This window comes from Sceloporus occidentalis, unplaced genomic scaffold (genome assembly GCF_023333645.1).
Source record: "Sceloporus occidentalis isolate IW3139 unplaced genomic scaffold, rSceOcc1.0.p SCAF_31, whole genome shotgun sequence".
Lineage (NCBI taxonomy): Eukaryota > Metazoa > Chordata > Lepidosauria > Squamata > Phrynosomatidae > Sceloporus > Sceloporus occidentalis.
This window is the reverse complement of record NW_028317011.1, coordinates 2,192,235-2,214,042: the sequence shown is the minus strand read 5'-3', so window position 1 is coordinate 2,214,042 and position 21,808 is coordinate 2,192,235. Positions and strand designations below refer to the sequence as shown.

Sequence of the window (21,808 nt, the reverse complement as noted above, 5' to 3'; positions counted from 1 at the left end):
ATGTCGGCGCCCAGCTCCGAAGCAAAGCGTTTCCTTGGAGATGCTAATAGCAGTGCTGCTGCCGCTGAAGAAGACGAATATGAGGTGGTGGAGGTAAGATGTTAAATAGCAGGGCTAATGGCTATCATGTAATACTATCCTTTAGTGTTACACGGTTTATAATTCGTCTGCAGGTGTTCACGGTACCGTATTCCCGTAAATAGAATGCTTTTATCCAAATGAATATGGAATACGCGGTAAAGTACTCTTCCTATATGCTGTAAGGAGCGAGGGCCCTGTGGCATTAGGGAAGGGTGCATTTGAGCTGCAGTTCCATCTTGCAGCATCTCTGGTCTTGCTGCTTTAGGGTAAAGTCGCTTCAGAGTATTCGGGAGTAGCAGAGGGTTACATTTCCAGCTCTGCTCTAGTGGATTGCACAGTATTATGTAAACGCTCAGTCGTCTTCCAACGAGGAGCACCTTTTAATAAATTGCTAATATTGAACTTTTTCCCAATTGTTATACTTTCAGGAACAGTTGGTTTTGGTGGAGTTAACAGGAATCATTGATTTAGACATCTTGGAAAAATGTGACAACAGGTGCAAGATTTTGGTGAGTTAACTTCTGGCATTGATTGAGTACATAATAAAAGTGTCACATTGGAACCAGAACTGAAACATTTTTCTTTTGGTTCATAATGATATCTGTGAAAGAGCGTATTATCACTTTTGTTGCTGACAATATACCATGTATCTAGTAGACAGTTTATAAACAGAGGGTAGAGGAAGCAAAAGTGATGTGCTGTCCCATTTTTAAATGCAAATTGTGTTTAAGCCCTTTGCATCTGCTAACGTGCAAAAAAAAAAATGCCCCCACGTCGCCACAATTGTGATCGCGGGGGCACTGCTGCTGCCACCCCGAGCCCCCCAGAAGCCCACGGGAGGGATTCTGCAGGCTCAACCAGATCGTGGTTTCAGCTGCCACAGGCAGCTTCAGGTAAGGGGAATTGTGTGTCGGGTCTCTGCTACAACATTCCCCTTCTCCATGATTGCTTCATGAGGGCGACAGTGCAGCGTTAACCCCTGCAAGGATTGCGGCACTTTAGGGGTTAATGCATTTTGTACGCGGCTCTGCAGTAAATATACTTTTGGAAGTTTTTTTTCTCCATTTGCACTGGTTATATATATATACACTGCTCAAAATAACAAAGTGAACACTTAACCCCTTCGCGACCTTTGCCGGTTCAGGACCGTCATAACAAGAAGGTCACTAAATGACCTTTGACGGTCCTGAACCGTCAAAAAATTAAATAAGCTTAGAAAGTGATCAAGGATCACTTTCTTCGCTTAAACGGCCTTGCTGCAATGCCTCGATGTCGAGGCATTCAGCAAGGCCGAGATCGGCATCGGGGGCCATGTCTGGCCCCTCCCCGGGGCGTCAACAGCCGCCATACATTGTATGGCGGCGGACGCCCGTTTTAAAAGCGTTTAGGAGGCGATCAAACTTAAAAGGTGTCGCTGGAATGCCTCGATCAGGAGGCATCCAGCGACACCAAACACTTACCTCTGGGTGGGCTGTGACCGCTCCGGAGAGCGGTCACAGCCGCCGCTGCCGGTGATCTTCGCCATCAAGCAAGATGGCGGCGGCCCGGGAAATAAAACAATAAAGACGAAAAAGTTCGCTAGAGGGTCTCCAGACCCTCTAGAGAACTGGCTCCACTTGCTGGTTGAATACAGGTACTGCATTCAACCATGCAAGTCAATGGAGCCCAGCTTTCTAATCACTATGTGATTAGTAAAATATTCAAAAAAAATAAAAATAAATAAAAAATGGAAAAAAAATGTAAAAAAAAATGTGCTAACATTTAAAAATAATTATGCAGTGATGTCACTAGATGAACCATCCAGTACCAGCAAAATGTGTAAAAAAATATATAAAAAAAGTATTAAAAAAATAAAATTAAATTAAAAAATAAAGTTTATTATTTTGAGCAAGTGCTAAAATTTCTCAAAAATCTCAACAAAGAGTTAAAATAAAAGCACTTCAAATACCCAAGGGGTGTCAAATATATAAAAAAAATGGCTGCTGGGGTAAATTGGAGTGGCCTAGCTCAAAGATAGGGCATAGGTACAGACTGACCAAAATGGCGAAAAAAAGCGCACTTCCCAAATGTGGCATTTTAAATCTGAAACAACCCGACAAACCCATGCATGTCGGGTATCACTGCACTCAGGAGATGTTCCTGAACACACATTGGCGTGTTGTTTGACAGTGGCATATACCAGGACCTGTATATCTATAACTAAAGTACAATTTGTGTGAAAAAAAATAAAAAAAATTACTATTACAAAGTTTGACAAAGTGTAGTTCTATAATTGGTGCATGGAAAGGGTTAAAATAACAGCATTTTGAATACCCTGGGGTGTCTAGTTTTCAAAAATATATGGTTTGAATGGGTTAAATTGAGTTAACCGGCTTCAAAGATATTCCAAAGAGGAGAGGGAGGCACAATGACCAAATGACCACCTGAATTACGCATGCCCCAAAAGTAGCCTTTTACCAGCCAAACAATCTGACAAACCCATGCATGTGGGGTATCGCTGTACTCAGGAGATGTTGCTGAACACATATTGGGGTGTTGTTTGGCAGTGACATATACCAGCACCTGTATATCTATAACTAAAGTACAATTTGTGTGGAAAAAAAAATAAAAAAAATTACTATTACAAAGTTTGACAAAGTGTAGTTGTATAATTGGTGCATGGAAAGGGTTAAAATAACAGCATTTGGAATACCCTGGGGTGTCTAGTTTTCAAAAATATATGGTTTGAATGGGTTAAATTGAGTTAACCGGCTTCAAAGATGTTCCAAAGAGGAGATGGAGGCAGACTGACCAGATTTGTTAAAAAAGATTTGGAAATCATAAAACGCTGCTTGTACTTATTGCCCTATAACTTACAAAAAACAGCAAAAAAACATAAAAACATTGGGTATTTCTAAACTCAGGACAAGTAGTAGAATCTATTTAGCTAGTTTTTTTACTTGCTTTTTTAGGTGAGTAAAAGATTTTTCAAATAAAAGTCATAAAATGTGTTTTTTTTTCAATTTTTCACCATGTTTTTTTAATTTTTTTTATAGTAAATAAGATGATACGATCAAAATAATGGTATCTGAAGAAAGCCCATCTTGTCCTGAAAAAAACAATATATAACTTATGTGGGTACACTAAATGGGTGAGGAGAAAATTACAGCTGAACACAAGCACCACAAAAGTGTCAAAACAGCCTCGGTCCCACAGGGTACAAAACGAAAAATGAGCCCGGTCCTTAAGGGGTTAAACAACACAACATAACTCGAAGTCAATCACACTTCTGTGAAATCACACTGTCTACTCAGGAAGCAACACTGATGGACAATCAATTTCACATGCTGTTGTGGAAATTATAGGCAATTGGCAAGATACCCCAAATAAAGGAGTGGTTCTGCAGGTGGTGACCACAGACCACTTCTCAGTTCCAATGCTTCCTGGCCGATGTTTTGGTCACTTTTGAACGCTGGCGGTGCTTTCACTCTAGTGGTAGCATGAGACGGAGTCTACAACCCACACAAGTGGCTCAGGTAGTGCAGCTCCTCCAGGATGGCACATCAATGCGAGCTGTGGCAAGAAGGTTTGCTGTGTCTGTCAGCGTAGTGTCCAGAGCATGGAGGCGCTACCAGGAGACAGGCCAGTACATCTGGAGACGTGTAGGAGGGCAACAACCCAGCAGCAGGGCCGCTACATCCGCCTTTGTGCAAGGAGGAGTACTGCCAAGAGCCCTGCAAAATGACCTCCAGCAGGCCACAAATGTGCATGTGTCCACTCAAACGGTCAGAAACAGACTCCATGAGCCCAACACCGTGCAGGACATTTGGCATTTGCCAGAGAACACCAGGATTGGCATATTCGCCACCGGCGCCCTGTGCTCTTCACAGATGAAAGCAGGTTCACACTGAGCACATGTGACAGACGTGACAGAGTCTGGAGACGCCGTGGAGAACGTTCTGCTGCCTGCAACATCCTCCAGCATGACCCGTTTGGCCATGGGTCAGTAATGGTGTGGGGTGGCATTTCTTTGGGGGGCTCTCCATGTGCTTGCCAGAGGTAGCCTGACTGACATTAGGTACCGAGATGAGATCCTCAGACCCTTGTGAGACCATATGCTGGTGCGGTTGGCCCTGGGTTCCTCCTAATGCAAGACAATGCTAGACCTCATGTGGCTGGAGTGTGTCAGCAGTTCCTGCAAGAGGAAGGCATTGATGCTATGGACTGGCCCGCCCGTTCCCCAGACCTGAATCCGATCGAGCACATCTGGGACATCATGTCTCTCTCCATCCACCAACGCCACATTGCACCACAGACTGTCCAGGAGTTGGCGGATGCTTTTGTCCAGGTCTGGGAGGACATCCCTCAGGAGACCATCCGCAACCTCATCAGGAGCATGCCCAGGTGTTGTAGGGAGGTCATACGGGCACGTGGAGGCCACACACACTACTGAGCCTCATTGTGACTTGTTTTAAGGACATTACATCAAAGTTGGTTCAGCCTGTTGATTTTGAGTGTGACTCCATATCCAGACCTCCATGGGTTGATAAATTTGATTTCCATTGAATTTTTTTTTCTAGGATGTGTAATCTTAGTGTTCCCTTTTTTATTTTGAGCAGTGTAGTTTTTATAGGTGAAACTGTGAAAAATGTTACCCCCCCCTAATTTTCCCCCACATTATTAGATATTTTTTCATACTAAATGGTTTATATATATAATTTTATTTCAAAAGAAAGCCCTATTTGTGCGTAAAACCCCCCAATATATAATGTGTGGGGTGCACTAAATGAGTTAGTGCGCAATCAGAGTTGAATAAAGTCATACAAAAGCACAGAAACTGCTCTAGTCATTTAGTGCAAGCATGGTAAAAAAAAAAAACAAAAAAAAAACCCCCCTGTCCTGAAGGGGTTAAACATGAAACACACCTTATTACACCCTGTAGGCACTAGGAATTCCAGGCTCAAAGAATTAGGATACAGGCATGTGTGTTCAACAATCATAACTATCAAGGTAAGTTTAAGGGATTGCATACCATTTTTTTGTATTACTATACAAAGGTGTTTCATTTTTATTATTTTTTTAACCCCCTTCCCCCGAGTTAGTAAATACATTTATTTATTTGGCTTTATAAAATCGGCACCTATAAATAATATATATATATATATTATAACCCAGTTTAGGCTGTCATTGATATATTTGCATAATTTGTGTCATTTCTGTTTTCATGCAGGGAATAAACACAGAAAAACCATTCCTACAAGTTGATAAATACGTGTTTGCAGGAGAGTATGAAGGTATGGATGCGTTTTAAATATCTGCGACTCCCACGCGAATCCCAGAAATAAGAACAATTTTAAAAACTGTGCAGAGGTAAAGCTGATCGTCACTGTTTAATTAAAACTCGTGTGTATCTGCCAACCATGCAGTGTTAAGCCATAGTGTTTAAGTTTGCAAATAAATTACAGAAACATAATAAAAGCAATAAAAAGAAATCACTACTTTACCTGATGAAGCACTGTGGCAGTGGCATCACATCACACCACACTATGGTACTGTCAGCAAACTCCCACTTTACTTTGTCACCAATACATGGGTTCAGTCTCAAGCATGGTGGTGTTTTTCAGAATCCAGTGTCTGAGAAGACACTTTTTTTCTTCTGTGACTTGTGTTATATGAGCAGTTAGGGGTGGCAGGTTTATGAGGAAAACATTAATGCTTATATTTGTTTTTAAGAATTGAGACAAATACAGTGTTCAAATGCACAAACTTCTAAAGGGGAAGTTTTAGATATAGTGTTTTATACCACCCAGTAGCACAGCACGGGAAATTACATTTCAAATACAAACACAAATAAACACAAATGAGCTGATTCTTTATGTTAATGATTTCCTTTTTTATAAGTTCATCTGTCATTCAGTAATGACAAGGTGTCATTTTGTAGAGGGTAACTTGTTGCCTGTATATTGTGCTAGCCAGTTCTATAAGTGAAAAGTGATGTCATAAGCTAACATAGAAATAATAGCTGAATATAGCCTCCAGATGTGTTGAATGCACACTAGTCTCATCTCCAACATGTCACAAAATTGTTTGTGAGGTGTGTCCACAACATTTTGGCATAGAAAAGACGGCAGTGTGCATACCATCCAGACAGCCATATTGAAAAGTAAGATCAAGTGAGTATCTGTGGCCGAGGGAAGAAGATATTGTATTTTTAAAACAGTTTTAAATAATACTATTTAAAAAAAAATAAGGAGACTGTCCGTGCTAATTAATAAGATGGGTTGTCAGTCTGGCATGAATGTTAACCCCTTAAGGACAATGGGCGGTCCCAAAACCCATTGAAAACAATATATTTTGAGCCCGTACATGTACGGGCTTTGTCATTAAGGGGTTAAATATCATTCATACATCAAATATTGTTGTTTTCTAAAAATGGTTAAATAAAACTAACACGTTTTCTTTGTTTTCCAGATGCCCTTGGCACCTTTGTGATATTTGAAGAAACGTCAGAACAAGGTAAGGTTTTCATTGAATAACTCGGGAGGTATCTTGAATTAACCCTTTAGTACATCAGAGAACATTGCATAGCGCAATGACCCATGTATATAGTGGCATATATGCTTTGCCCCTGGAATGAATTGACTATTTTGTAATGTTTTATTAAATTATTAGGTACCAAATGAATTCCATATTCATCAGGAAGGATCCACCAACATACCAATAAATATTCAATGGTTATATTGCATCTATGATACTTGTATGACCTAGAAAATGTATAGCAGTATGTCTTAACTGTCTGTATTATTGCCGCTGTGTTTGTATTCGGTAAATTCATCTTGAAGTTAAAATAGAAAAAATACTACACATATTTTGTTCTTTCCTACATGGCCAGCACAAGGACCCACAGTACCCTAGGCAAACTATGACCCCTCCAAGTGTCTCCATTGGAATCCCTTTTATATATTGCTGATATTGCAACATTGCCCACTACATGGCAGGAAAGAAACAGCTGTGTAACTTGCTGCTGATAGATAAAGATTCTCTGTTATTGTAACCATGTCATTGTTATAGTATGGATGTAAGCATTTATCTCACTTTATTTTTTTATTTATTTATTTTTTTTAGTGGATGGAGATAACCCAAAACCACAGTTGAAATACAAATGTCATACTACAAAGAAACTAAATATGACAAGGACGTTTTTGACAGAAAAGAAAGAAGGTGATGAGGGAGGTCGGTATATGTAAAATTTAATAAAATATATAAATGAAACCAGAATTCTGCTGACTGTCTTAATTTTGTGGGTTCTGTAATGCTGCCCATTCGGTAATGTGTACAGGATATTTGCACATGTACGCAGACAGGCACTGTGAAGTACACTTACACACTTTCCCACTGTATTTTCTCCCATGGAAGATGGACTAGGTGGGGTTTCTGTGTCAACCTCACAAGAGCCTTAGCTCCTCTCGATAGCATTCCTCAGTATTAAAAATGTTTGCTCTCTTAGAAAATATCAAAAGTGATTATGCAGGCTTCATACCGGGGTTTTCAGGAATATCATCCAGGAGAGAACTGAATCGGATCTTCCAGTTGAAAGGGCCACTTTTTAAAAGAAGTGCTACCTAGCTAGCTTTTAGATTGATAATTCTGACTACTTAAGACCAAACAACTGACTCAGGAGGAATGATGCCCAACTCACTCCATTGTGGCATGGACATGTGATGTTTATGCCAGGTTTTTCAAATTGATTCTGGGAATAGGTGCAGGATGCTAAGATTTTGTTGTACTAAAACTAAGCTAGTTTTCCAAGTATATAAGTCTTTAACCTGCCCGGACAAAAAAAGAGGCTTCTACAAATGTAGACCATAGAGTGCAGGGAGTTTTTCTTTAAATGTTTAGAGTGATCTCTTTTGTTATTCCAAGAAACATCTAACATTGCGGTTCTATGGTGTTGTAAGAGTATTTTGCCTGTTAAAACATGGAAATGGAAACTACATTTGAAACTTAACATGTTATTCTGTGTTTATGTTTTCTCTCTACATTTGTTCCAGTGGACAAAGTTGAATGGTTCCAGATTAAAGATGATGACAACTCCTGTTGGCCCAACATGATATGCAACTTTGCACAGGAGGGCGAGGAAGGTGAAAATGCAGAGGATGCATCTCAGAGTGAACCTGAAGAAGAGCAGGAGCAGCTGGATGTATCAACTGAGGACTCTGGAAACCTGGAGCAAAGTGTTGATAATGAAAAGCAGGACTCTGAGATGGAGGAGTCTGTATCACACCCCGTTTGTCCACAAGAAGGGCAGGACCTCAGTCAACTGACAGAAGAAACCAGTTCTAAAGATCAGGGAGAACAAAGTTCCCATGAGTGAAACATGCCATATAAAAAAAGGTATTTCAACAATGAATCGTTATTGTTATCCTTTGTTAATATAGCTCAAACTAATTTTGCAAAGCTTAGGCTATAAGCGTAGGCTATAATGATGATAATTAAACACAAAAAGTTGTGGAGCATGATAGACAAGTGTAACTATACATTTATTTGTAAATGTGCATTTAAGCATGGTTTAATCCAATATATGAGAGCTCATCTTTAACAAGAACCATCTGAAAAGTGACTCTATCAGCTTCTCAAGTCCTTCTTTTGTAGTGAGAATTTGTGGACAGTATTTTCATGATTACGTACCCCTATTTAATCAATTTTTCACTCTTTTTACAGTTTAGTTGCTTTTAGAAAATGTCACTTGTTTTGTGCCTGAATTCTCCCTTGCTCTACAGTACCTAACCAGAGCAACCATGATAAACCACATCATGTTTACCATTGTGATGTTGTTTGCTCTTGTGATCGCGTGTCAAGATGGATAGCTAAGCAGAATGCAGCTTTACTGAAAACCCACATTTTCAGCAACATTGATATCATGAGATACAAGAAGTCTCCATGATCCCATGTTATAGAGAAAGAAGAACACAGATGGATTACTTTGTTCACGGGATGATGTTTTACCATGCCCTGTATTTTGTAATATTTTTTTCTTTTTTTTTTTTTTAATTAAGAAAATGGCAATTACTATATGTGACATTTTAGACTGCTTATTCCAGGAACTTTGTGCTAAATGATAAATAAATAAATAAATGTAGATCTAAGTTTCTTATTGATTTGGGTTTGGGTATGCAGGGAACTTCCCCATCTCCAACAAATTAATTTGAAGATATATCGACTTAGATGCCGACCCAAACAGGAGCTACATGTAAGTGTGGCTCCACATGATCGCACTTTTATTTGAGTTATTTTCTGCTGAGCTAATTAGAAAACTTGGCGTCCGTATGAGGAGTTGATGTAGGATGTATTAGGGCTCATCCAGCTACTCTTGCGCACACTTTATATTTCAGTAAGGAAAACTAACCCTTTAACCACTTGGATTTATTTTGATATCTATAATCTGCATTTTAGTATTTCAAATACTCCTCCACAATGTACATATGGGGCATTTTAATGTTTTGGGGGGGGGGTTTTTTGTTGTTTTTTTTTATTATTATAATTCCCAACCTAACACTAACCTACTTATCCCAACCAATTGCCCACCTAACTCATAATAATAATAATAAAAAGAAAAAGAGTAATGCATTGTACTGATTCCAACAATAGCATGCTCTGCAAAGGTAAAATTAAATTAGTTTAGTTTTAAGATAAGCCTTTAAATGTCAAAACACATAATAAGGGGAAAAAAAATATTTTTATTAAAATAAAAGGATATTGATTAATTCGAGTTAATTTTACACTCAAACATACCTTACCAGCCTAAATAATTTCATCACTACCAATCGTTTTATGTGTAACTTTCTTATGTGCCCTTCCCAAACCTGATGCTGCTTTGTGAATACATGGTGATAACAAACATGAAATACAGACATACCTACATACATTCCTATGTGGATTGCCTTACCGTTGCCCATTGGAAGCTGTGAAGCAGTGTCCTGGGTCATTTCTGTCCAAATACAATAGACGAACATGAAATATTGCAGACACAGCATAAAATAACATGAGTGATATGTGATGGGTGTGGATTAAAATCAAACCAAACACTCATTTTGTTCAGAGCCTGGTTTTTTTTTCTTTCTAGTTAACACTGCTTCAGAAGTTATCACAAAGTTCTGCTATGTACTGTTTTCGCCTCTGATTTTATGGTGTCCTATGTTTCCTATGGGTCTTCTACACAAAGAAGGTATGCTGACAGAATGTGGGTGATTTATAAAGGTGGGAAAAGTGGAATAAAATACACAATACTGTGATTGGGTAGGTGTATGAGTTTATTTGCATTAACATTAATTATTATGCAACAAAAAAAGTAGATCTATAAATGAAAAAGTGGGAAAACAAGCCATATGAAGTGGCTTATCTCTTGTACAAATATGTGGGTTTTTTGTTTTGGTTTTTTTTGCTAAAAACCCAACAAAATTGTAAGAATTTGCACTGTTGCATTTGCAACAGAAATATCTGAAATACCTTTTGATTGATCATATGTATATTATGCTGCGAGTTTAATATTAACCATTGTACCTGTTCATACACTTGTGGTACCTTATTGCATTTCCCCCAAAGCGTATGTGTTTCTTCTTGACTGGATATAAGCCTTGAAGCACTGTTGGTAGCATTCTCTTTAACATATTTATTTTTCAGGTGGAAACTGTGTGACTTGCTTCTATTTGCAATTATGTTCGTTAAATGTTCTGTGTACTTAAACCATCAGTTTCCAATAAGTGCAAAATCCTCTGGGGAACCCACATAACAACTTCACCCTAGGCTAGTATTAGCTCTCCTGGGTGAATGTGGTAGAAATATATCCTGTTTCTAGGTAATCACACACAAGAAAGGACTATGGTCAGAGGTGCTGATCCATTCCTTGGAGACTACGATCTGATCTTTACATGTGGGAAAAAAAACTTGCTTTGTAGCCTGATAATACAATAGGTTATTGGAAAATCAAAAGAAGAAATTTAAGATGTAATACATTAAACATTGGGTTAAATGTAAGATTTCCCTGTGTTGCAGGGGTCATTAGATGTAGCTTCACATACAGCTGATGTGTTTATTCAAGCAGCTGCTGTTGTGAGAATTGTCCAACCACGGAGGAGGAGGAGGAGGGGATCTGCAGCTTCTCCTTAAGGTAAGTATCCTGTTTCTTCAATTTTCTAACAATGTATAAGGTACTCAAAGTATTTCATATGCATTCTTCTTTAGTGGGACTGTCAGTGTCACAAACATTAAAATATTTGTTCAACTGGTTTTGTTTTATGAAGAAAGAACATATGGAAACATTATGAATTTTACACACTAGGGGGCGACTCATGCTGCTACTTTGATGGAACTGCACCGCACACCTCTACCCTTAATTGTTCATAAGCTCTACTATTTGCTGCAGCTGAAAAAAAAGTGTCTGATAACAAGAAAATGCTGATCAACCCGAGTCTAACCTTGAATGCCTGTTTTTTTGCACTACGTAAAGGGTTCGGCTTTGTTCAGTAAGCAGTGAGATAAATTGAAATGAGAATACAAAAATAAAGTAAATATAAATGAGGAGCCACGTGCTAGGGCCTTACCTAGTACTCTGTGCTTTACAAAGCCCACTGGCACGTTATCTGATAGTGTACGTAACTTGCAGATGCAGCAGGACATAGAACTCATTGGTGGATTTGCAAAGCCATAGGCTTGCTTAGAAAGCAAGATGACGGAGAGCTTGCAAAAACTCTGTCCTATGTCCACAAATCCAGGGACAGGTAGAGAAAAGATAATACTGGAGCAGGGTCTGAACTGAAGAGACAATCTGAGAAGGAGTTCCCCAGGAGGTCCAATTTACACAGCCAAAGTCCTGCCCCTTCAGCCACCGACACCTGAAATGTTGGGGGTATGACAGATATTTTAGTAAACTATTTCCAAACTGCAAAAGTGAAATACTTAAGAATTGTGGCATTTCATACAAAATGTTGGGGCTGTATATCACCCCTTTGTGTCCATAGATGTACCTGGTTTAGATCTAAGTAAACCTAAATCTGAATGGCTAAGAATCTCAACATGTCTGTGTGCGTGTTTGAAATTGGTACTTATGTGACAGATTAAATATAGAGCAGATTTAGCACAGAAATATGGTAGTGATAAGTACAGAATTCATAAGTACCAGTGTCAAGGTACCAAGAAGTTTTGGGATCTCTTGGGCCTCCCTGCTCTGCAAGGAGCTACGTTATACCGCTGACATCACATCCATTTATTACAATGCGTACACTCATTGCTGAAGACATAAACCGTTAACTCTATCTATAGAATGTATTTGCTAAAGTTGCTTATTACATTTGTTAATACTATGATAAATATAAAATACATGCTCTGTATTTAACTTTTAGCTTTCTGCTATGCTACACCTATTTCTGAGTATGCTACACAGTCTAGACAAAGAACTCCGGTAGCTGCTATTAATACCCAAGACGTAAGATAAGTCTCTTTTCTCTTTTTATGCAAGTCATTTGAACTTGGTAAGATAAGAAAACATGTTCTAACATAGATGCACTGTTAGCAATATTCACGCTGTTCTCATTGCCTCCATAAGGTGCTCACAGATATTTCTAGGAAAGACCTACAGATTAAGGCCTGTTCTGCTTTATACAGTACATGATTACAAAATGAAAACTGGTCCCTCCTTTAGGCCGTTTAATGAAGACAGGTGAATGAGTTAATTCAATTCCGCAGTGCTTCCAACTCGTGAACGAATCACATTGTATTTGATCACTGACTGCATATGTAGCTCAGTAGTTGGAAACAGAATTTGACGGCAGATAAGAGCTATTAGGTCCATCTAGTCTTTTCATTTAAGCCATACCTGCCAACAGTCCTGAATTTCCCAGGGCTGTCCCTTTTTTTGGGTCTTGTCACGTCAAATTCGGGTTTGTCCCGGCATAAAAATACTGCCTATGCACAGTGCATTACACCGGCACAGGCAGCATTTTAACTGTGTATGTCTAAGACACACACAGCCTTCACACTTGTAAATGAGCTACAAACTACACAGTATCTGTACTGGGTAGCCTAGAGCTCAATCCTGCAGGGTGATGCCCCCTTTGTCCAGGGATGCCGGATGGAAATGTTAAGACTCGGACCTTAATCAGTCATTGGTCTCATTTTAGATAACTTTATGTCTGTCCCATACATGTTTAAATCTCCTACCTGTATTAACCTTTACCACTTTTACTGGGAGGCTGTTGCATTTATCCACCACCCTCTCAGTAATGTAAAAAAAAAAAAAAGTAAGTATAAGCTAGTGCTTGGAGAACTAATCAAAAAATAATCTATATAAGTGTTGAGGATGTTAAAATAAAACAATTGCACATGTAGGTGAACTTTTAAACTATCTTAAACTAAGTATCCCCAAAATGATTACATTGCTAAACAAAAAGCACAAGCTAAGTTTTAATTAATTTATGCAAAAAGCTGTTCTCCGTAAGTGGGAAACCAAGGTTGTATTGGTGTCGGCCCAAGGCATATTGCAGCTCCTAATATCAGTCAAGGAAAAGCAGCTCCTTCGTAACGTTTATTTGTCGGTGAAGAGGAGACAAGACAATTTTTTTTAACCAGAAGGGATGCTGGCGTTTGGCAATGGTCAGAGTATTAACAGAATTCAGAATGTTGGTTCAGGCTGGGTTTTTGTGGACAGGTCTAGGTATGCAATGTGTTTCTAAACTGTGCCTAACAGTTTATAGAGAACTGGATACAAGTTATGCTTTATGTAAAATACATTTCCTATATCTTGCGTTTCCATATTAAGTCTTACTTTTGGATCATGGTTTTAGGTTCACCCATCACTTATAAGAAATAGAGATCATATAAGAAGATCAGTTGTGCCAAATCTATACCAAGTTGGTAATTGGGTAGTAGAGTGAGATATTCATCTGGAAACATTAGGATATTTAGTATATGTATGATGATTGCTATAATATGTGTCAAATATACTGCTTTAAAAACTGCAGACTCTTCCCTAAACACTTCAGCCCTAAAGGGATTGTACTCCTGAGACATGGTACCTTTTGGCGGTGGCACTCATACCAACGTTTTATTCTTTTGTTTATTATTTATTTTATAAGCTTTGCACACAGGCTTATGTGATTTTTCAGGAATTGCACAACATCCAATGTTCATATTGAGAACAGATGGGAAGGTTAACATGGGATGCCAACTAGAGGAGAGAAGCTGATAATCCATTATTTGAATAATGATTCTTCTGTCACATCTGTCATGTTAAGAAGGTCACACGGAAGGTCATGTGTATAATGTAATGGACGCGGTGTTGTGAATCATCATAAGGACTACAAACTTGGTGGGACATAATTATAACATTTTTAAGGCCTCAATGTTTAGCAACCAGCTGGTGGCAGCCTCTGGTGGATTCTCTAGGGTGACTGCATTTCCTGGATTGTCAGTAAATCAAAGCTGCTGTCCCATGCCCCAGGCAATGCTGGAGTGAAATAAATCTATTATATGCTGCCTTCCCCAACCTATGTCTAACAGCAGCAAGGGTGAGGGCAGGCAGAGAAACTTACTGATGTCTGTAAATCCTATATGTCAAGCTAACACCCTCCTGTGCCTTCTAAGGGCAATCAGGACTACAGCGGGGAGGCATCCTCTCCCTTACTTTCCTGGAATATGTATCTCTTTAGCTCAGATGATATGTTGCATTCATTTAAACAGTCAGTGCTTTGCGCACCCTATTTAACACTTTCAGTGCTGACTTGGCTGGCTGCTTTGTGCTAGATATTCCTATGATAGCACATAGTCATGCAAAATGTTGAAGGGTTAACAAGGTGTCTTGCACAAAGAAGAGAAAATATTTTTTTTCTTATGCCACATCCTGCCGTAAATGTTATCTGGAAACCTGGCTAGACTCTATGTGATAACACTCTTCTGGGAAGACTTTCCACAAGATTTTCAACTGTGTCTGTGTGAATTTGTGCCCATTTAGCCAAAAGAGCATTTGTGAGGTCAGTAATTGATGTTGGATGAGAACTCCTGGATCACAGCACTAGCTTGGTAAACACAGCACGGCAAGGCATTGTCTGTACATGGACATCAGTGTCCATGGCAATGTTTCTGAAGGTCCATAGAACATCATTAATTTGTCTACCACAGACCCCAGTAAATTCCGGCCCGACAATGAAGCCGAGTGGGGCAACCACTCCAGGCGGCACTTTTTTATTTTTTTTTTAAGCCGAGAAGAGAGAGAGTGGTTTTATCTTACCAAGTTGTCAGTACCCGCTCGGCGCCCCTCTCTCTCCTCTGCGAGCCCTCTAAGCTCGGTCTCGGTGCCGGCTTGTAATGTTGAGTGCCGGAAGATGACGTCATTTCCGGCACTCAGCATTACAAGCCGGCACTGAGACCGAGCAGGGAGACTCACTGCAGGACTGCTGAAAGGTAAGTACGGGGGGAGAGGAAGGGTAGATAATGATGGGGGGGCAGCATTTTAAACTTCGCCCCAGGCGGCATTTTGTCTTGGGCCGGCCCTGGGGGCAGGGGTCTGTTCAGACTAATAATACACTTCAACAATAGATTATCTTGTACGGTTATGCCCAAGAATGGTGGTAATATTACAGTTAATGATATAAATATTAAGCAATGAAATTAAGCCATCAAAATTATGTAAAATCACAACATAAAAATGAATATATGCTGATTTATTATGTCATGGCCTGATCTGAAACAGAAAAGTTGAGAGTCAATTTATTGTGCTTCACAATATCTGTAAATGGCATTTAAGGTACACTTATTTTTAATTTGGCATTAAAAATGTATTTTTTGTGATTGCTTTCTATTGTTTGGCATGTAGCAGAGGTTAGCAAACACAATAAGGTTGTATATTTACTTCTGTTAAACAGTAAATGATATCATATATTGTACTTTTAACTATATTTCACGTTTTGACTCTAACTTAGTATATGTAATGGTTAGTGAGGACAGGATACCAGGAATGGTGATTGAACAGGGAAGGTGCACAGAAACTACAACTGTACCGCAAGGCAAAGGGGAAGACAAAGCCAGGCTAGGTCAGCAATGAATGGGCAACATCAGGAGCCATATCTTGGAGCAAAAGCCCGGCGTTTTATAGACCTCTTCCAGAATCATCTGAAGTCAACCATAAGGTAGGGTCACATAATAGGCTTCACATACATCATAAGCACGTCCAGCATCTTCTGATGCAGACTACTCATGCAGGGAGTAAAAGTGTACCTGGGAAATGGTGTTTCTCTTTGGCATGGTACAGTCTACAGGTGAGTCACTGTTGTATTTAATGATGCTAAACTTTAATATCAACCTACTGTGACCCAGCCAAAAATCACCCTTGCTTGTACAAATGTGAAGTTTCATGCATAGCATATGGGTGGGTACTTCAGGTTTCACTACAGTCCTTTAGACAGTACCATACAACTCTTAAAGTATCAGAGTGTTTGTGTTCACATTGTCTTTAGATTAATGTACACTGTAAAATAACCCTTATGCCCCAAAAATGACCTGTCATCATAAATGTGCGTGTTTATGAAGTATTAATGTTTAGTCTGTATATGTACTTATGTTTTATTATGTCAAAAAAATGTGGATTAGTTTCTTGAGACCAACTACAACAATGCATTGAACATCTCTTTAAATGAGGGACTCATCAGAAACAGGCTGTCTGTATACATACCACTCTAGGACATAAGGTTAAGTAACATAACATATTTTTGGTGTCAGCAAATCCCAAATTATATAAAAATAGACTTTACTGTTTGTTTAGTTGACGTGTGATACACTGTGGAACATCTTTGGAAAATCACTATGGAAAAGGTGGCACTATCTTTGTACACAAATAAAAAGAAGTTCATTTGAGGACACTCGCTAATTAATCTCTCTCTTGGGTTAAACAACGAATAAACTGGGAATTAAAATTACATTTCATATGTGTTTATATACTACCTAAATAAACAGTATCACTAGCTACTCACAGATCTGATGTGAACTACTAAAACTAGTGATGGTATAAAATGAAATAAAACACAAGAATAATGTACAATTTAGTCAATAAATTTTCCTTACTAGTAAAAATGAGTTTGAAAAAAATACTGCACTGTTTTCTTTAGTTTTTTTTTTTTTTTTTACAATTCTAGTTTTTGCATGGAAAAATGTTTTCAGACAACTACATATTAGCCAATTGTATGCATGGGTGTCCACATGATTTTGACTATCCTCCCTACCTTTTCCCCTCTCCCACCCCAATATCCACCATTGTCTACCTTTGTTGTCCCAGGATAGGGGTTTCCAGGAGGGAGGCAAATGTTAGTTATCCATTAGTAGGAAAAATAATATGACCATAGAAGTAGTAGCTACAGACCATCATGTACCTGCGCAACATGAGAACTTTAGTTTACAATATCTGGGGAGGTAAAAATTAGCCACAACTACTCCAGTCTACAATTCCTATGGTGTTTAGCCAGTAATGGTGACTGTATATAACGGACGTTGCTGTTAGTGTGTATACCACGACAACAGTCTATAACTATAATTCCCATAAAGCTCAGCTAGCAATATGTCTTCTGAATATCATTGTAGATGCAGTCAACAAAACTTAGTGTTTGCACCGTAGACTTAGTGTAGCAGTTACCACCCAATCAGCAGTTACCAGCTACTATTCCTAGAATAATCAACTAGCAATGTTGCTGACTTAACATCATGAGAGTTGCAGTCAGGAAAAGTTAATGTTGTGTAGTGTAGCTCTGTGATGCACAGCAAACATTCTGAGGTATTACTAAAAGGAGCATAGTTAGAGGGCAGTAAAAAAAAGGGACATAAAGTCTTGGAACCAAAATAGGACACTTGGTAGTTTTGCAGCAGTTGTGGTAACATTTGGCACCCAAGAAGCTGTTATTACATTTCTCATGATGTTTAGCCAGCCAAATGAATGGCTGAGCATCATAAGATGTGCATTCCACAGCAGCTGCCGTACCAATCCATATTGATATAAAAAACTAACCTTTGGCACTCCAGTTGTTGATGCTAAACATACCAGACTGGCTCAGAGTCATGGGAGCTGGGATGTATAGAAATATATTTTATTTAATTAGCTTCATTTGCTGACTCCCAAGAGATTTTTCTGCCTCTATATCTAGCAAACCTACTCTAAACAGTCTAGTGTTTCCCCCCTCCCCTGGTGTTCGAGTGGGGCTCTTTGAATTTCCAGGGGGGGTGCCCCATCTTGCCCCCCTCCTCCGAATGCCCACCTTTGTAATTGCTCTACCGTAGTTCTGTAGCCCAATCTACTAGGCAAACACCCGAACTCCTTATCATACTACCTGTAAGCCATAACATTACTTAATCAGACAATCTGACTTATGAAAGTCTACGCAGGAAATAATTTTATTGGGCAAGCAAGACTACTTTAGCCCTACCATAAAGAAAGTGCTTAGTGTGGTGTCTGAACAGCGAAAGTCAACCAAAGTATCTCCTGACCAAGAACAATGGCAGCATCCAGGTCTGCAGATAAAGGAAGGAATTAAATAAAAACAGATTTCTTTATTGCTAAACTACATAACTACAAGTATGCAGCCCTGCATTAAACACTTAATGTTCCATAGGACGTCCCCTTTCACCAGACAATTGTACAGATAAAAACATATTTAAGTCTAAATACTGTATACAACAAACTGGATAAGCTTTAATATTTGCAGGTGTACGCTTCATGATGATGGTAGGTCAAACTTTAAATGGACAGTTTAATGTTCCTAACAGCCCTACTAAAAGGAATCCATATTAAAGTACTCCGTGAGACTCTTGAGTTCTTGTTTTCTCAACACTTTTGGCTGCTTTCTCTGCATGTGCTCGGGGAGTCTCATTAGACCACTCGTAACTCGCTTACCCCTAACTAGCCAGCCCTAGAGCTAACTGGCGGACAGTATAACACAAAAGCGTTTTGGCTAGCAGGATATATGTCTGGCTGAACACATCTCCTGCAACCGTAGGAGTCTGGGGCAGGAGAGAAAAGAAAGGGGCAAATGGGAAAGGTAGTAAGTTAATTTAACAGACACTAAGCTCATAGAAATGACAGTGATGGCATGAAAGCTTGAGTGTTGCTTTAGTCAATACAGTTCAAAGAGGTAAAAGTATCATGATACTTTAAGGGCCTTACATCTTTTTCAATAATTCTAGAAGCAGACCTAAGTCATAAAGCACGGTGTTCTTTTGGTTGCATTACTTTTCAAATCATTTCTTTAGCTGATACATGAACAGTGAAAGACTTGTGACATTGTATACATCGTCCATGAATAAAATTAATATATTACTCATTTTCATATAAATAAATCAGCTGCCTTGTATGTTATAACCGGAGAGATGGGAAGTGGCTACTAAACTCCACATGTCCCCAGTAAGTGAAAAATAGATCTGATGCTTGCCAGAGGTGTAAAGGAAGCTGCTGCGATTCATGTGGTTGTGTTTGTTTTAGGATGGCTCCTATAAAGCACTAATTTATAGAGCAGATTATTGATTGAACCATAGTATTATACATGTGGAGCGCTAAGCAATGGGTCTATTGCTGTCCGAAGCACACAATAAGCTTCATGTACCATTAAACACACATCAGCAGAAGCTGTGAGGCCTGGCACCTCTGATAAAGGTATCCAGAAGAAGGCTGGGTACATAGCAGCCCTCTGTGCAGTACTCACAATCTGTCCTCTGGGTGGAGACAGCTCCTGGAGACAGAGACAGGCAGAGCGGAAAGGGGGCAGGGAATCTGCAAGTGTGCAAATTCCCCAGCTATCAGCATGTTAAGTACTCCGATCCTCTTTGACAGATAGAGCGACTGCACAGCTCAGGGAAGCCAGTATTCTGTCTGCTCTGGGTGAGTGCAGCTCTTTGGGTGACTTGTCTTCATACTTGCAGGACAGTCATCTAGCACTCTACTTACCTGTTCAGTTACCTGTTCAAACTATCCCAGTTTTTTTATATATATATATATATAAAGCTGTTTAGAATGCTCAATTGACTGTGAAACTATCTTTTTTTTTCTCACCCACAATCCTCACCCAGCAACCTCAGTCCCTCTTGTCCTGGGATGGATGGGTACAGGTATGAAGGAGATGCTCAGCAAGGACTCTATGACTACAGGCTGATTGTTGGGGACGTGAAGGAGCCCCCACTGTCCCCGACACGTACCTCCCATCGACGCTCACTCATTAATGGTTTCTCACCAGTACACAGTGGTCACCTCCATGGGCATGAAACAGCAGCACAGAGGTACAGTGCTACCCGGCTGCAGGCGGGGTATGAACCTGAGAGGTAAGAAGGAACAGTAGAGAAATAGGATATGGCGGATTATTATTTAATCTTTTAACAACCAACAGGACTTGCAATTTATTACTTTGAAATGTAACAGCAATAATGAAAGCTTTTAGTAACTTTTAACTTTAAGTTAAAATGAGAATGCTTGTAGTAACCTATTCTAGCATCGAAATAGGCTGGAGATTTAGTAAAAAGAGGCCAGAGTAGGGAACAACCCTTAAGTACCAGCAGGATACTCAACACATTGAAAAGGAATGTGTTGCTCCCAATAATAACATTCAGAAGTTGAAAGGTGCAATCTTCAGCATCTACTATGGTGGACTAAAAGAGAGATGAGCAATACATGATAGATCATAAACTTACTGCCTCAATAAAGTACAAGTATTATTATTAGCTCAAGTATTTAAAGCAATTTAGAATCCTATGAAAAATGGCAATAGTTGTTTCTTCTGTAAAACATATTAAACTTAATATTAACTGCAAATTCCAAACCAGGTCTGCCTCCCATGTAGGAGACACTGCTCAGACAGAATTTCTCAGTATAACCTGTATTTGTTTAATTCAATAAAAGGGATTACATCATCCCCTGAATTATATGTGTTATCACTGAAAACTTGATTTTATTCACTAGTGAGCAATGAGAAACGGAGACTTGGCAAAAAAAAATATATATATCTGGGGGCTAAAGCCAGACTTTGCCCTGGAAATTACTGAGTTTCAGTCTGGAAATAACTGAGCTTGAGGTCTGAGGATCTTCGTTATGCTTGCTGTGTTGTCCCATTTTTAATTAACGAGTAAATATTCATGTGTGGGTTTGTGTACCATGCCAAATTTTTAATAGAATGATAATTGGAAGGTAACTATTCACTCGTGGGTAGATAAAGTGTTTAAATGTATTCTACTTTTTTATCGATCCAAGACCTGCATCAATAATAGGGCCAACAGTTTACCTACCTTACAAACAACATTATAAAGTAATTTATACCCACCAAAGTTAAGTAGGTAATAAACTGTGGCAAAGACAGTTTCTATTAAAACACAGGTAATACAACATTAAAATGCAACAAGATGTTGGACTTTTGCATAATGGCAAATACATAAACAATGTTTAAATATTATATATATATGTATAATTTTGCATATTAGCAAATATGTAAACATTAATTGATTACCACCATCCATGTTTAGATATATTTTATATATATATATATAAATATAAACATGTAGATATATATATATATATATATATATATATATATATAAACATATAATTTTGCATATTGGCAAATGCATAAACATTACCACCACAAACAAACCACCTACCTAGCCAGCTGAATGTTGGCTAAAAGATGATGCAGTGTACCCAGGGCTTCATCCACTTTTGTCCCCCATCCCCTAGTGA

At 38.9% G+C, this 21,808-nt stretch overlaps 1 protein-coding gene across 1 annotated transcript; it reads left to right on the top strand.

Annotated features, from left to right (window-relative positions):
* LOC149298725 (general transcription factor 3C polypeptide 6-like) lies at positions 1-8,434 on the top strand. Its single transcript, XM_089487063.1, has 6 exons — positions 1-93; positions 510-590; positions 5,291-5,354; positions 6,532-6,576; positions 7,186-7,293; positions 8,112-8,434. The coding sequence occupies exons 1-6, from the start codon at positions 1-3 to the stop codon at positions 8,432-8,434; spliced, it is 714 nt and encodes a 237-aa protein (XP_089343189.1).
* Positions 8,435-21,808: the final 13,374 nt, after the last annotated feature.

What these genes read in the sequence shown, in the direction of transcription:
- LOC149298725 (XM_089487063.1), top strand. Translation starts at nt 1, where the DNA reads ATGTCGGCGCCCAGCTCCGAAGCAAAGCGTTTCCTTGGAGATGCTAAT. An exon ending in GTTTGCAGGAGAGTATGAAG is followed by an intron (nt 5,355 to 6,531) that starts GTATGGATGCGT and finishes TTTGTTTTCCAG; the next exon opens with ATGCCCTTGGCACCTTTGTG. An exon ending in TGAAGAAACGTCAGAACAAG is followed by an intron (nt 6,577 to 7,185) that starts GTAAGGTTTTCA and finishes TATTTTTTTTAG; the next exon opens with TGGATGGAGATAACCCAAAA.